This window comes from Narcine bancroftii, chromosome 3, assembly GCF_036971445.1.
Source record: "Narcine bancroftii isolate sNarBan1 chromosome 3, sNarBan1.hap1, whole genome shotgun sequence".
Classification (NCBI taxonomy): domain Eukaryota; kingdom Metazoa; phylum Chordata; class Chondrichthyes; order Torpediniformes; family Narcinidae; genus Narcine; species Narcine bancroftii.
The window spans coordinates 248,217,485-248,229,924 of NC_091471.1; the positions used below are offsets into that span (position 1 = coordinate 248,217,485).

General features: G+C 40.9%; 1 protein-coding gene across 4 annotated transcripts in view; it reads right to left on the minus strand.

Annotated features, from left to right (window-relative positions):
• The window catches only part of dennd1c (DENN domain containing 1C), a 107,645-nt gene that overhangs the window by 36,968 nt on the left and 58,237 nt on the right, over window positions 1–12,440 (minus strand). For 3 of the 4 annotated variants that reach the window (XM_069927453.1, XM_069927451.1, XM_069927452.1), the window contains exons 6-7: window positions 11,088–11,157; window positions 1,098–1,178 (exon numbers count right to left, since the gene is read on the minus strand). In XM_069927453.1, the coding sequence (XP_069783554.1) occupies window positions 1,098–1,178; window positions 11,088–11,157 (151 nt within the window). Of the gene's footprint in view, window positions 1–1,097; window positions 1,181–11,087; window positions 11,158–12,440 lie in introns of those variants that run through there. The other variant, XM_069927454.1, reaches the window with a different exon arrangement.

Here is a 12,440-nt window from a genome sequence, read left to right on the forward strand (position 1 = left end):
CACCTACCACTATGACTGCAGGAAATGCCACATTTGCTCCAACACCTCCTCCATCACCATTTGGGGCTCAAGATTGTCCTTCCAAATGAAGCAACACTTCACTTGCAAATCTGCAGGGGTCTTTACTGCATTCTGTGCTCTCTTGTGACCTTCTCTACATCGGAGGGACTGGATGCAGACTGGGAGATTGTGACATTCAGCACCTTTGCATTGTCTGCTTCAATAATAGGCACCTCCCAGTGACCAACCATTTCAATTCCACACCCCATTCCCACTCTGATATGTCTGTCCATGGCCTCATGCACAGTTAAACCAATGCCACCCGCAAATTTGAGGAACAACACCTAATATTCCATCTGTGCATTCTCCAACATAGACCTCCAGTTTCCTTTAAGACCCTCCACCACTGACGTCACTAGGGGGGTGCAGTTAGCACTGGGTGACACCATCAAAGGAGATGACACCAAAGTGACTGTCTATCAAATTTTTGTGGAATATTTCAGCAGAAATTGATTTTTTAAATAAAAACATCCCTGTAGTTAGTTATAACAACAAAAAACATTTTTCATGTCCAGCTTACATGTATCAATGTACCCACCCAAGACTGCTCACCGGACATACAAGGAAAACACTTATTTCTTGTACGCTCAGTCCATGGAGGAGGCGTAGGTGTGACTCCATAGTTACTGCACTGACCTCCCAGCCATATCCACCTCTTGTCTGTTGGCCTATGTTCCTCCCCGCTCTCTCTTTCCCCCTGCCCTTTCCCCCCTCTTCTCTCCTTCCCCTTCTCTCTTTCCTGTCCCCTTCCCTCTCCTCCCCTGCTCTCTCTTTCACCCTGCTCCTTTCCCTCTTCTCCCCCCGCCCCCTTCCCTCTCTTCCTCCCGCCTCCTTCCCCTCCTTTTTTTACGCAGGCACGTACCTGCTTTCTGCTCAAACTTTCAGGTCCAAAACATTGGATATATCTCTTCCTATAGATGCTGTATGATCTGCTGAGGTTCTCTAGCACTTTTGCATATTGCACTCAGCCACAATGTCTGCAGACTCCTGTTTAACGTTAAGTAATTGGCAGTTGCAGCTTTATTCTTTTTACTTACAAAATCAAAATGTAGTGGAGAGTCCGACCGGGGTGGTGGCTGAGTATGCAGAACAGTCAGGAGCTCTTGCATTTCTCTCTCCTGCAGGAATAAAAAGACACGATACTTGAGCAGGGCTGTGCGTGGACCAAGCCACTAAAAATATCATCAATGCAAAAAAGCCAGAAGAATTAAAAATGAAATGGTCATCCTGATCCATATGGAGACATTCTAAAAGTCAAAATCTATTGTTGGGCAAGAGCTCTTTTATGGGGAGGTACAGTTAGCGAGGTGGTTAGTGCAACGCTGTTACAGCGCCAGCGACCAGGATTCGAATCCAGCGCTGTCTGTATGAAGCTTGTACACTCTCCCCGTGTCTGCGTGGGTTTCCGCCGGGTGCTCCCGTTTTCTCCACCCTTCAAAAAGTACAGTAGGGTTGTAGGTTATTTGGATGTATTTGGGCTGCACAGGCTTGTGGGCTGGCATGTTCTGTTGACTTGCTGTAGGTCTAATTTCTCCCAACACTTTTGTATACAGCAGCCTCCCTCTATAGTTAAGTACCCCCATCCCAGGATATTATAGCCACTTCTAAATCGCCAATGACCTTTCTTTACACAACCGTCAATCTTACAGCATGCACAAGGTGCTCTTCATCGTTTCTCCTTTTTCTTGCCAACAAAAATAGATGAAACCCCATTTGATGGTGCACCTTCCACAGTGTAGCTGAATCACAATGATTTTTTTTAAATTTTTTATTTTTCACACCATAAACCACATTGACCAAGATACATACATTTTCCTTTTCAAATATATACAGTGTCATTTTCTCCCCCTCCTCCCATCCCACCCTCCCTACCTCCCCCACTCCCTACCTCCCCCCCTATCCATTAAAAGTACAAAATCTAAGATACATTAAACCAGTCAAACAATGTTGTCATTCAATAAAAATAAACAAGAAATTCCACTGAGTCCATTCTTTTCATTTCCTTCTCCTTTCGTTAATTTAGGTGGTAGATGTCCCCGGTAGGTTTTCTCTATTGTGTTTCATGTATGGCTCCCATATTTGTTCAAATATTTCAATATTATTTCTTAAACTATATGTTATTTTTTCTAATGGAATACATTTATTCATTTCTATATACCATTGTTGTATTCTCAAATTATCTTCCAATTTCCAGGTTGACATAATACATTTTTTTGCTACGGCTAGAGCTATCTTAACAAATCTTTTTTGTGCACCATCCAAATCAAGTCCAAATATTTTGTTTTTTATGTTACTTAGGAGGGAGATCTCTGGGTTTTTTGGTATATTGTTTTCTGTAATTTTATTTAATATCTGGTTTAGATTTTCCCAAACTTTTTCTACTTTCTCACATGTCCAGATTGCATGAATTGTTGTTCCCATTTCTTTTTTACAACGAAAACATCGTTCAGATACTGTTGAGTCCCATTTATTTAACTTTTGAGGTGTAATGTATAGCCTGTGTATCCAGTTATATTGTATGATACCTAACCTCGTATTTATTGTATTTCTCATCATTCCAGAGCATAACTTCTCCCATGTTTCCTTTTTTATCTTTATATTTAAATCTTGTTCCCATTTTTGTTTAGTTTTACCATTTGTTTCCTCATTCTCCTTTTCTTGCAGTTTAATATACATATTTGTTATAAATCTTTTGATTATCATTGTATCTGTAATCACATATTCAAAGTTACTTCCCTCTGGTAACCTCAGACTGCTTCCTAATTTGTCCTTCAAGTAGGATCTCAATTGGTAATATGCCAGCACTGTATCTTGAGTTATATTATATTTATCTTTCATTTGTTCAAAGGATAATAATCTATTTCCTGAAAAACAATTTTCTATTCTTTTGATCCATTTTTTCTCCCATTCTCTAAAGGAAAGGTTATCTATTGTAAAAGGGAGTAACTGATTTTGCGTCATTATTAGTTTTGGTAATTGGTAATTTGTTTTATTCCTTTCTACATGAATCTTCTTCCAAATATTGAGCAGATGATGTAATACTGGAGAACTCCAATTTTTCATCCCATTTATATAATATATGTTCAGGTATCTTTTCCCCTATTTTATCTGGTTCTAATCTAGTCCAATCTGGCTTTTCCCTTGTTTGGTAAAAATCTGATAGGTATCTTAATTGTGCGGCTCTATAATAATTTTTAAAGTTTGGCAGTTGTAAGCCTCCTTGTTTATACCATTCTGTTAATTTATCTAGTGCTATCCTCGATTTTCCCCCTTTCCATAAAAATTTCCTTATTATTTTCTTTAACTCCTTGAAGAATTTCTCTGTCAAGTGTATTGGCAATGCCTGAAATAGGTATAATATCCTTGGGAAAATGTTCATTTTAATACAGTTTATCCTTCCTATTAGTGTTAATGATAAATCTTTCCAATGCTCTAAATTGTCCTGTAATTTTTTCATTAGTGGATAATAATTGAGTTTATATAGATGGCCGAGATTTTTATTTATTTGTATACCTAGGTATCTTATTGCTTGCATTTGCCATCTGAATGGTGATTCCTTTTTAAATTTTGAGAAATCCGCATTATTCATTGGCATTGCTTCACTTTTATTTATGTTAATCTTGTAACCCGACACTTCTCCATCTTCCTTCAATTTCTTATTGATAGTTCTGGTTCTTATTGATAGTTCTGGTTCTGTTAAGTATACTATAACATCATCCGCAAATAAACTGATTTTATATTCCTTGTCTTTTATTTTTATCCCTTTTATATTATTTTCTGTTCTTATCAATTTTGCTAGTGGTTCTATAGCTAATGTGAACAATAAGGGTGATAGTGGACATCCCTGCCTTGTTGATCTGCTTAAGTTAAATTGCTTTGATATAAATCCATTTACTGTCACTTTCGCCAATGGCCCCTTATATAATGCTTTAATCCAATTAATATACTTCTCTGGTAAACTGAATTTTTGCAATACTTTGAATAAATAATTCCATTCTACTCTGTCAAAGGCCTTCTCTGCGCCTAAAGCAACTGCTACCATTGGCGCTTTACTCCCTTCTACTGCATGAATTAAGATAATAAATTTACAAATATGTCTGTTGTGCGTCTTTTTTTAATAAATCCAGTTTTACCCCCTCCATAAATCTTCGTCCGCGAAGCCAAGCCAAAGGAAAAACATGAATCTGGTAAGCTTTGTGTTTTGTCAATCTGGTTGATTACTTCCAGGAGGGGAGGAATTAATAAATCTTTAAATGTTTTATAGAATTCTATTGGGAATCCATCCTCTCCTGGTGTTTTATTATTTGGTAGTTTTTTTATTATCTCTTGTATTTCTACTATTTCAAATGGTTCTGTTAATTTATTTTGTTCCTCTATTTGTAATTTTGGTAGTTCCATTTTAGTTAAAAATTCATCTATTTTGCCTTCTTTCCCTTCGTTTTCAGTTTGGTATAATTGTTCATAGATTTCTCTAAAGTTTTCATTGATCTTCGTTGGATTATATGTGATTTGTTTGTCTTTTTTCCTTGATGCCAATACCATTCTCTTAGTTTATTCTGTCTTAAGCTGGCATGCTAGAATTTTGTGCGTTTTTTCCCCTAGTTCATAATATTTCTGTTTTGTCTTCATTATCTTCTTCTCCACCTTATATGTTTGTAGTGTTTCATATTTTATTTTTTATCTGCCAATTCTCTTCTTTTAGTTGTATCTTCCTTCATTGCTAAATCTTTTTCTTTATTTACTATTTCCCTTTCCAACTGCTCTGTTTCCTGATTATAGTCCTTCTTCATCTTGGTTTCATAACTTATTATTTGCCCTCTAATGAATGCTTTCATTGCATCCCATAGTATAAACTTATCTTTCACTGATTCCGTGTTTATTTCAAAATACATTTTAATTTGTGCGCAGAACAGCGGCTTGTCATTACAAACACCCTTTTTCAGCAGAGGGACAGTCTTAAGACCACCTGGATGCATCCCCGATCCAATCACTGGCACCTCCTGGACTACATCCTGGTGCGAGAAAGTGACAAACGAGATGTGCTCCACACCAGGAGCTGCAAGCTCAACCTTCACTTCAAGCCAAAGCCCAGGAACAGTAAAGCCCCCAGAAAGAGGTTCAATGTTGGAAACCTGCAGTCAGACGAAGCGAGAGGAAACTTCCAGGCAAACCTCAAAGCAAAGCTCGACGATGCAACCCGCCTCACGGACCCGTCCCCTGAAACCCTCTGGGATCAGTTGAAGACTACCATACTGCAATCCACTGAAGAGGTACTGGGCTTCTCCTCCAGGAAAAACAAGGACTGGTTTGACGAAATCAGCCAGGAAATCCAGGAGCTGCTGGCAAAGAAGCGAGCTGCCCACCAGGCTCACCTTACAAAGCCGTCCCGTCAGAGAAGAAACAAGCCTTCCGTCGCGCATGCAGCTATCTTCAGCACAAACTCCGGGAGATCCAAAATGAGTGGTGGACTAGCCTCGCCAAACGAACCCAGCTCAGCGCGGACATTGGCGACTTCAGGGGTTTCTACGAGGCCCCTCACCCCAAGTCCAAAGCCCGCTGCGCAGCTCAGACGGCAAAGTCCTCCTCAGCGACAAGATCTCCATCCTCAACCGATGGTCAGAACACTTCCAATCTCTTTTCAGTGCCAACCGCTCAGTCCAAGATTCCACCCTGCTCCAGCTCCCTCAACAGCCCCTAAGGCTGGAGCTGGATGAGGTCCTCACCCTGGATGAGACATATAAGGCAACCGAACAACTGAAAAGTGGCAAAGCAGCAGGTATGGATGGAATCCCCCCAGAGGTCTGGAAGGCTGGCGGCAAAACTCTGCATGCCAAACTGCATGAGTTTTTCAAGCTTTGTTGGGACCAAGGAAAACTGCCTCAGGATCTTCGTGATGCCACCATCATCACCCTGTACAAAAACAAAGGCGAGAAATCAGACTGCTCAAACTACAGGGGAATCACGCGGCTCTCCATTGCAGGCAAAATCTTCGCTAGGATTCTACTAAATAGAATAATACCTAGTGTCGCTGAGAATATTCTCCCAGAATCACAGTGCGGCTTTCGCGCAAACAGAGGAACTACTGACATGGTCTTTGCCCTCAGACAGCACCAAGAAAAGTGCAGAGAACAAAACAAAGGACTCTACATCACCTTTGTTGACCTCACCAAAGCCTTCGACACCGTGAGCAGGAAAGGGCTTTGGCAAATACTAGAGCGCATCGGATGTCCCCCAAAGTTCCTCAACATGATTATCCAACTGCACGAAAACCAACAAGGTCGGGTCAGATACAGCAATGAGCTCTCTGAACCCTTCTCCATTAACAATGGCGTGAAGCAAGGCTGTGTTCTCGCACCAACCCTCTTTTCAATCTTCTTCAGCATGATACTGAAACAAGTCATGAAAGACCTCAACAATGAAGACGCTGTTTACATCCGGTACCGCACGGATGGCCGTCTCTTCAATCTGAGGCGCCTGCAAGCTCACACCAAGACACAAGAGAAACTTGTCCATGAACTACTCTTTGCAGACGATGCCGCTTTAGTTGCCCATTTAGAGCCAGCTCTTCAGAGCTTGACGTCCTGCTTTGCGGAAACTGCCAAAATGTTTGGCCTGGAAGTCAGCCTGAAGAAAACTGAGGTCCTCCATCAGCCAGCTCCCCACCATGACTACCAGCCCCCCCACATCTCCATCGGGCACACAAAACACAAAACGGTCAACCAGTTTACCTATCTCGGCTGCACCATTTCATCAGATGCAAGGATCGACAACGAGATAGACAACAGACTCGCCAAGGCAAATAGCGCCTTTGGAAGACTACACAAAAGAGTCTGGAAAAACAACCAACTGAAAAACCTCACAAAGATAAGCGTATACAGAGCCGTTGTCATACCCACACTCCTGTTCGGCTCCGAATCATGGGTCCTCTACCGGCACCACCTACGGCTCCTAGAACGCTTCCACCAGCGTTGTCTCCGCTCCATCCTCAACATCCATTGGAGCGCTTTCATTCCTAACGTCGAAGTACTCGAGATGGCAGAGGTCAACAGCATCGAGTCCACGCTGCTGAAGATCCAGCTGCGCTGGGTGGGTCACGTCTCCAGAATGGAGGACCATCGCCTTCCCAAGATCGTGTTATATGGCGAGCTCTCCACTGGCCACCGTGACAGAGGTGCACCAAAGAAAAGGTACAAGGACTGCCTAAAGAAATCTCTTGGTGCCTGCCACATTGACCACCGCCAGTGGGCTGATATCGCCTCAAACCGTGCATCTTGGCGCCTCACAGTTTGGCGGGCAGCAACCTCCTTTGAAGAAGTCCGCAGATCCCACCTCACTGACAAAAGGCAAAGGAGGAAAAACCCAACACCAACCCCAACCAACCAATTTTCCCCTGCAGCCGCTGCAACCTTGTCTGCCTGTCCCGCATCGGACTTGTCAGCCACAAACGAGCCTGCAGCTGACGTGGACTTTTACCCCCTTAATAAATCTTCGTCCGCGAAGCCAAGCCAAAGAATACATTCTTGAAGGGATGTCCTCTAACTCTATTGTCAATATCAAGGGTGAATGGTCCGATAATATTCTAGCTTTATATTGTTTTTCTTACTCTATCTTGCATACGAGCTGATAACAGAAATAGGTCTATTCTTGAGTATGTTTTATGTCTACCCGAATAATATGAATATTCCTTTTCCTTTGGGTGTTGTTTCCTCCATATATCCAAAAGTTCCATTTCTTGCATCGATTTAATTATAAATTTGGTTACTTTGTTCTTTCTGTTAATTTTTTCCCCAGTTTTATCCATATTTGAATCCAAATTAAGGTTGAAATCCCCTCCTATTAATATGTTCCCTTGCGTATCTGCTATCTTCAAAAAAATATCTTGCATAAACTTTTCATCTTCTTCGTTAGGTGAATATACATTGAGTAGATTCCAAAACTCCGAATATATCTGACATTTTATCATTATATATCTCCCTGCTGGATCTATTATTTCCTCTTCCATTTTAATTGGTATATTTTTACTGGTTAATATAGCTACTCCTCTTACTTTTGAATTACACGACGCTGCTGTTACATGTCCTACCCAATCTCTCTTTAATTTCTTGTGCTCCAATTCAGTTTAATGTGTTTCTTGCACAAATGCTATATCAATTTTTTCTTTTTTCAGTAAATTTAGCAGTTTCTTCCTTTTGATTTGGTTATGTATTCCATTAATATTTAAAGTCATATAGTTCAACGTAGCCATTTCATACTTTGTTTATCTTCCCTTTCCATTTCTCCATCATCACCTTTCCTTCTTTTCCTTTTCTGCTTTCTTGTTTTGAACACTTTATAAGACAACATTTCTAAAACATCAAACATTTTTCTTATTCTCCTATTTAAAACTTCTTTAATCCCATTCTCCCCTCCCCCTCCTGAGTTGCCCTTTATCCCTTGCCGGGCAACCACATCTCCCCTCTCCATTTGGATTTGCGAATTCACTCGCAAGCGTCAACTGATTTTACAGTGACCGTAACTCCTCCCCACCCAGCCCCCCCCCGGAAAAGATTTCAATTTTCATATATAACAAAGGTCTCTCTTTTAATTCCCTCCTTATTCCCTCTATTCCCTTTCATTCCCTTATTAATTCTTATCTATACTCTATATATTTTCCTCTAAATACGGATTCACTCATGTATACACATACATACATACACAGCCATATACACCCATATACACACATACATATAGTTCGTGGTCATTTTTACTCTCATTACATGTCTTCATCTCTGCTTGTTTTGTAGTTGTTCTGCAAATTTTCGTGCTTCCTCTGGATCCGAGAATAGTCTGTTTTGTTGCCCTGGAATAACTATTTTAAGTACCGCTGGGTACCTTAACATAAATTTATATCCTTTTTTCCATAAGATCGTTTTTGCTGTATTGAACTCCTTCCTCTTCTTCAGGATTTCAAAACTTATGTCTGGATAGAAAAATTTTTTTTGACCTTTGTATTCCAGTGGCTTTTTGTCTTCTCTTATTTTCTTCATTGCTTTCTCCAATATAGTTTCTCTTGTTGTATATCTTAAAAATTTTACTAAAATGGATCTTGGTTTTTGCTGCAGTCATGGTTTCGGGGCTAATGTTCTATGTGCCCTCTCTATTTCCATTTCTTCCTGTAATTCTGGTCTTCCTAGGACCCTGGGGATCCAATCTTTTATAAATTCTCTCATTTTCTTGCCTTCTTCATCTTCATTAAGGCCCACTATCTTTATATTATTTCTTCTATTATAGTTTTCCATTATATCTATCTTCTGTGCTAACAGCTCATGTGCCTCTTTAACTTTTTTATTAGATTCTTCTAAGTTCTCTTTTAAGTCCTCTACTTCCATTTCTACGATTATTTCTCGTTTTTCCACATTATCCACTCTTTTTCCTATCTCTGATATGACCATCTCTATTTTATTCATTTTTTCTTCTGCATTCTTAATTCTTCTTTTTATCTCATTAAATTCTTGTAATTGCCATTCTTTCACTGATTCCATATATTCTTTAAAAAAGATATATCCATTGTCTTGCCTTTCTCTTCTTCTTCCATTTCTTTCTGTTCTTCTTCTTCTTCCTCTGGGTTGACCATCTGTTGTTTCCTTGTTTTCTTTTTACCCTCTTCTTTCTTGTTGTCGTTATTGTCTGTGTTCTGCACCTGCTGCTGTGCTGCAGGTGTCTCTCTCAGCTGTGGAGATCGACTCCGCAGCTGTTCCCCCCTCCCGTCAGTGTGTTTTTTTTCACGCGCGGTTGCGCACTTTCACTCGGCTCTGTGAGCCATTTTTGTAGTCCCGAGCCCGGGACTTCCACTGACCTGAGGGAGCGGGCCTCTCTCTCCGCGGCGGGCCTCCTCGGACAGGTAAGGCCTTCACCTTCTTCTTCCGACGTTCTTTCTTCTTCTCTTCTTCCCGTTGTTTTCGACTTTTCTCTCTTCACTGCCATTTTCTTCTCACCTTTATTTTTCGTTTGTTTTAATTTTTACTCTTGTACCTTTGTGTTTTGTGCGTTTTTTTAAAACTTTTCCGGAGAGGGCTGGAATTCCCTGTCCGGTCACTACTCCATCACGTGACTCCTCTGAATCACAATGATTAAAGGCAGGTGCTTCCAATCAACTCAACTAGAGCAGAAGAACTGAACTCTCTCATTCAGTATTTCTCAACCTGTAGATGGTCTGTGACCACACGGCAAAATCAAAACATTACTGATATAATAAATGAGAATACAGTAAAATCCCCAGTATCTGGAATTCAAGCCACCGGTGACACAAATAATTGGCAAAAATATCGAGGAAATCAATAAATGAAAAAAATTAAATACATACAAATAAATTATAATTTAAATAAAAGTTTAGAATTGTAAATGTTCGTCGAAGCAACGCACAATCACTTGGGAAGATGGGAGCAAACATTCAGCCAGTGGAGCGCCCCAGTCGTGCCCCGCCCACAACAGCTTTTTGAATAAAGCTTCAACAAAGTTTTGCATGATTAAAACGGCGACGCCCAGGACGAAGAGGAGGCCGCTGCCGCTCGCCGCGGGGGCATTTCTCTCAAAGTATCTCCTTATCCCTGTCGAGAAGAATCTTTATCTTTATTAGAATAACATTAAATCTATTAGTAAGGCTTTATCTGTAAACATGGGGAAGGGGATTGATTATGACGCCGGCACGGTCAGTGCAGTGGTTAACGCAACACTGTTACAGCGCTAGCGCCAGCAAACTTAAATTTTGTAAGTTACTGGAATTATCTGATTAAAGTAAACTTTACATAATTAAGGACTATAATAATGTCTTTTTTTTTCAAATTACTTTGCATTTTGCACTGTCTATTTTTAATGCAGGTGTATTATTTAGACACTGTAACAGAGTGTCACAGGCAACCGTAAAATTCACATATCCAGCATCTGCAATCCCGTGGGTTCTGGATTCGGGGATTTTACTGCATGTAAAATGACGTTTTAAGTTTGACAACAAAAGAACTCAGCACTTAATATGGTACTGTAATATTTACCTGTCCTTTTGCCAAGTAGTCAGCTATATTGTTTAGGAGTTTGTAGAAAACTTCAAACCAGGGCAGGAAACTTGAAGACAAATGGAAACAATTTGTTAATAAGTATTAAATTGCGGTTTATTGTCAGAATGAACAGGAGACGTCACAACCCACAGTGCATATTGACTTAAGAAACTACATGAATTATCTTTGCTGATACTTTTTAAAAACCACTCTGGGCTGTGGAGTCAGAGATTTTTGGGAGATTTTATCCTTCTATTTAAAGTTTACCTTTATCACAGGCTTTTTAATTCTATTTCCTCTGGATGCTTGCTGCTTACTGTTCAACAGCTGCCAAATGCCCCCTACTCTTTGGACTCATTCCCATCCTTTAGAAGAGAGCACGAGAGAGACTGCTCATGGGCAACAGACCAGAAGAGGGCTCAGCAGCTGAAGAACCCACACAGACTATGGGCTGCTGGAGACTGGCTCATGGGATCCAGGATCTGAGTCTGTGCTTAGGGGAAAGAAGGGTTCCCCAAGGGCCTTGGACACTGAAAGCTTCTTGATCATATTGGAGGTTTGGTCTGAAGCTTGGGTTGATGATGGTTTGAATTGGGAGTCTGTGAGGCTGCAGTGACTGCAGGGGTGCTGAAGGCAAATTCATGGACACTCAGTATCTCTGAAGGACTCTCTTTTGACTATAAGACCATAAGACATAGGAGCAGAAATAAGCTATTCAGCCCATCGAGTCAGCCTCACCATTTAATCATGAGCTGATCCATTTTCCCACTCAGCCCCACTACCCGGCCTTCTCTTTGATGCCCTGGTAAGTCAAGATCCTTAAGTACACCCAATGGCCTAGCCACCATAACTGCCTGTGGCATCAAATCCCACAGATTTACCACCCTCTGGCTGAAGAAAGTCCTCCACCTCTCTGTTCTAAGAGGACACCCTTCTATCCTGAAACTGTACCCTCTTGTTTGTCCTAGACTCTCCCAAGTGGGGAATCAACCTTTCTATATTCTGTCCATACTCTTCAACATACAAAATGTTTCAATGAGATCCCTCTACCTCCAACCCCCCACCCCCAATTCTCCTAAATTCCAATGAGTACTGGCCAAGAGCTGTCAAATACTCCTTATATGATAACCCTTTCATTCCCAGAATCGTGAACCTCCTCTGAACCCTCTCCAACATCAGCACATCCTTTCTTAAAAGAGGAGCCCAAAACTGATCACAGTCTCCACGTGAGGCCTCACTATAAAGCCTCAACATCATATCCCTGCTCTAAAATTCTATTCCTCCTTTGCTTCTCTTTCCCCTTTGTTAGGGGCACCGGGAAATACTCATGGTGACTCTTTCTTTGCCTTT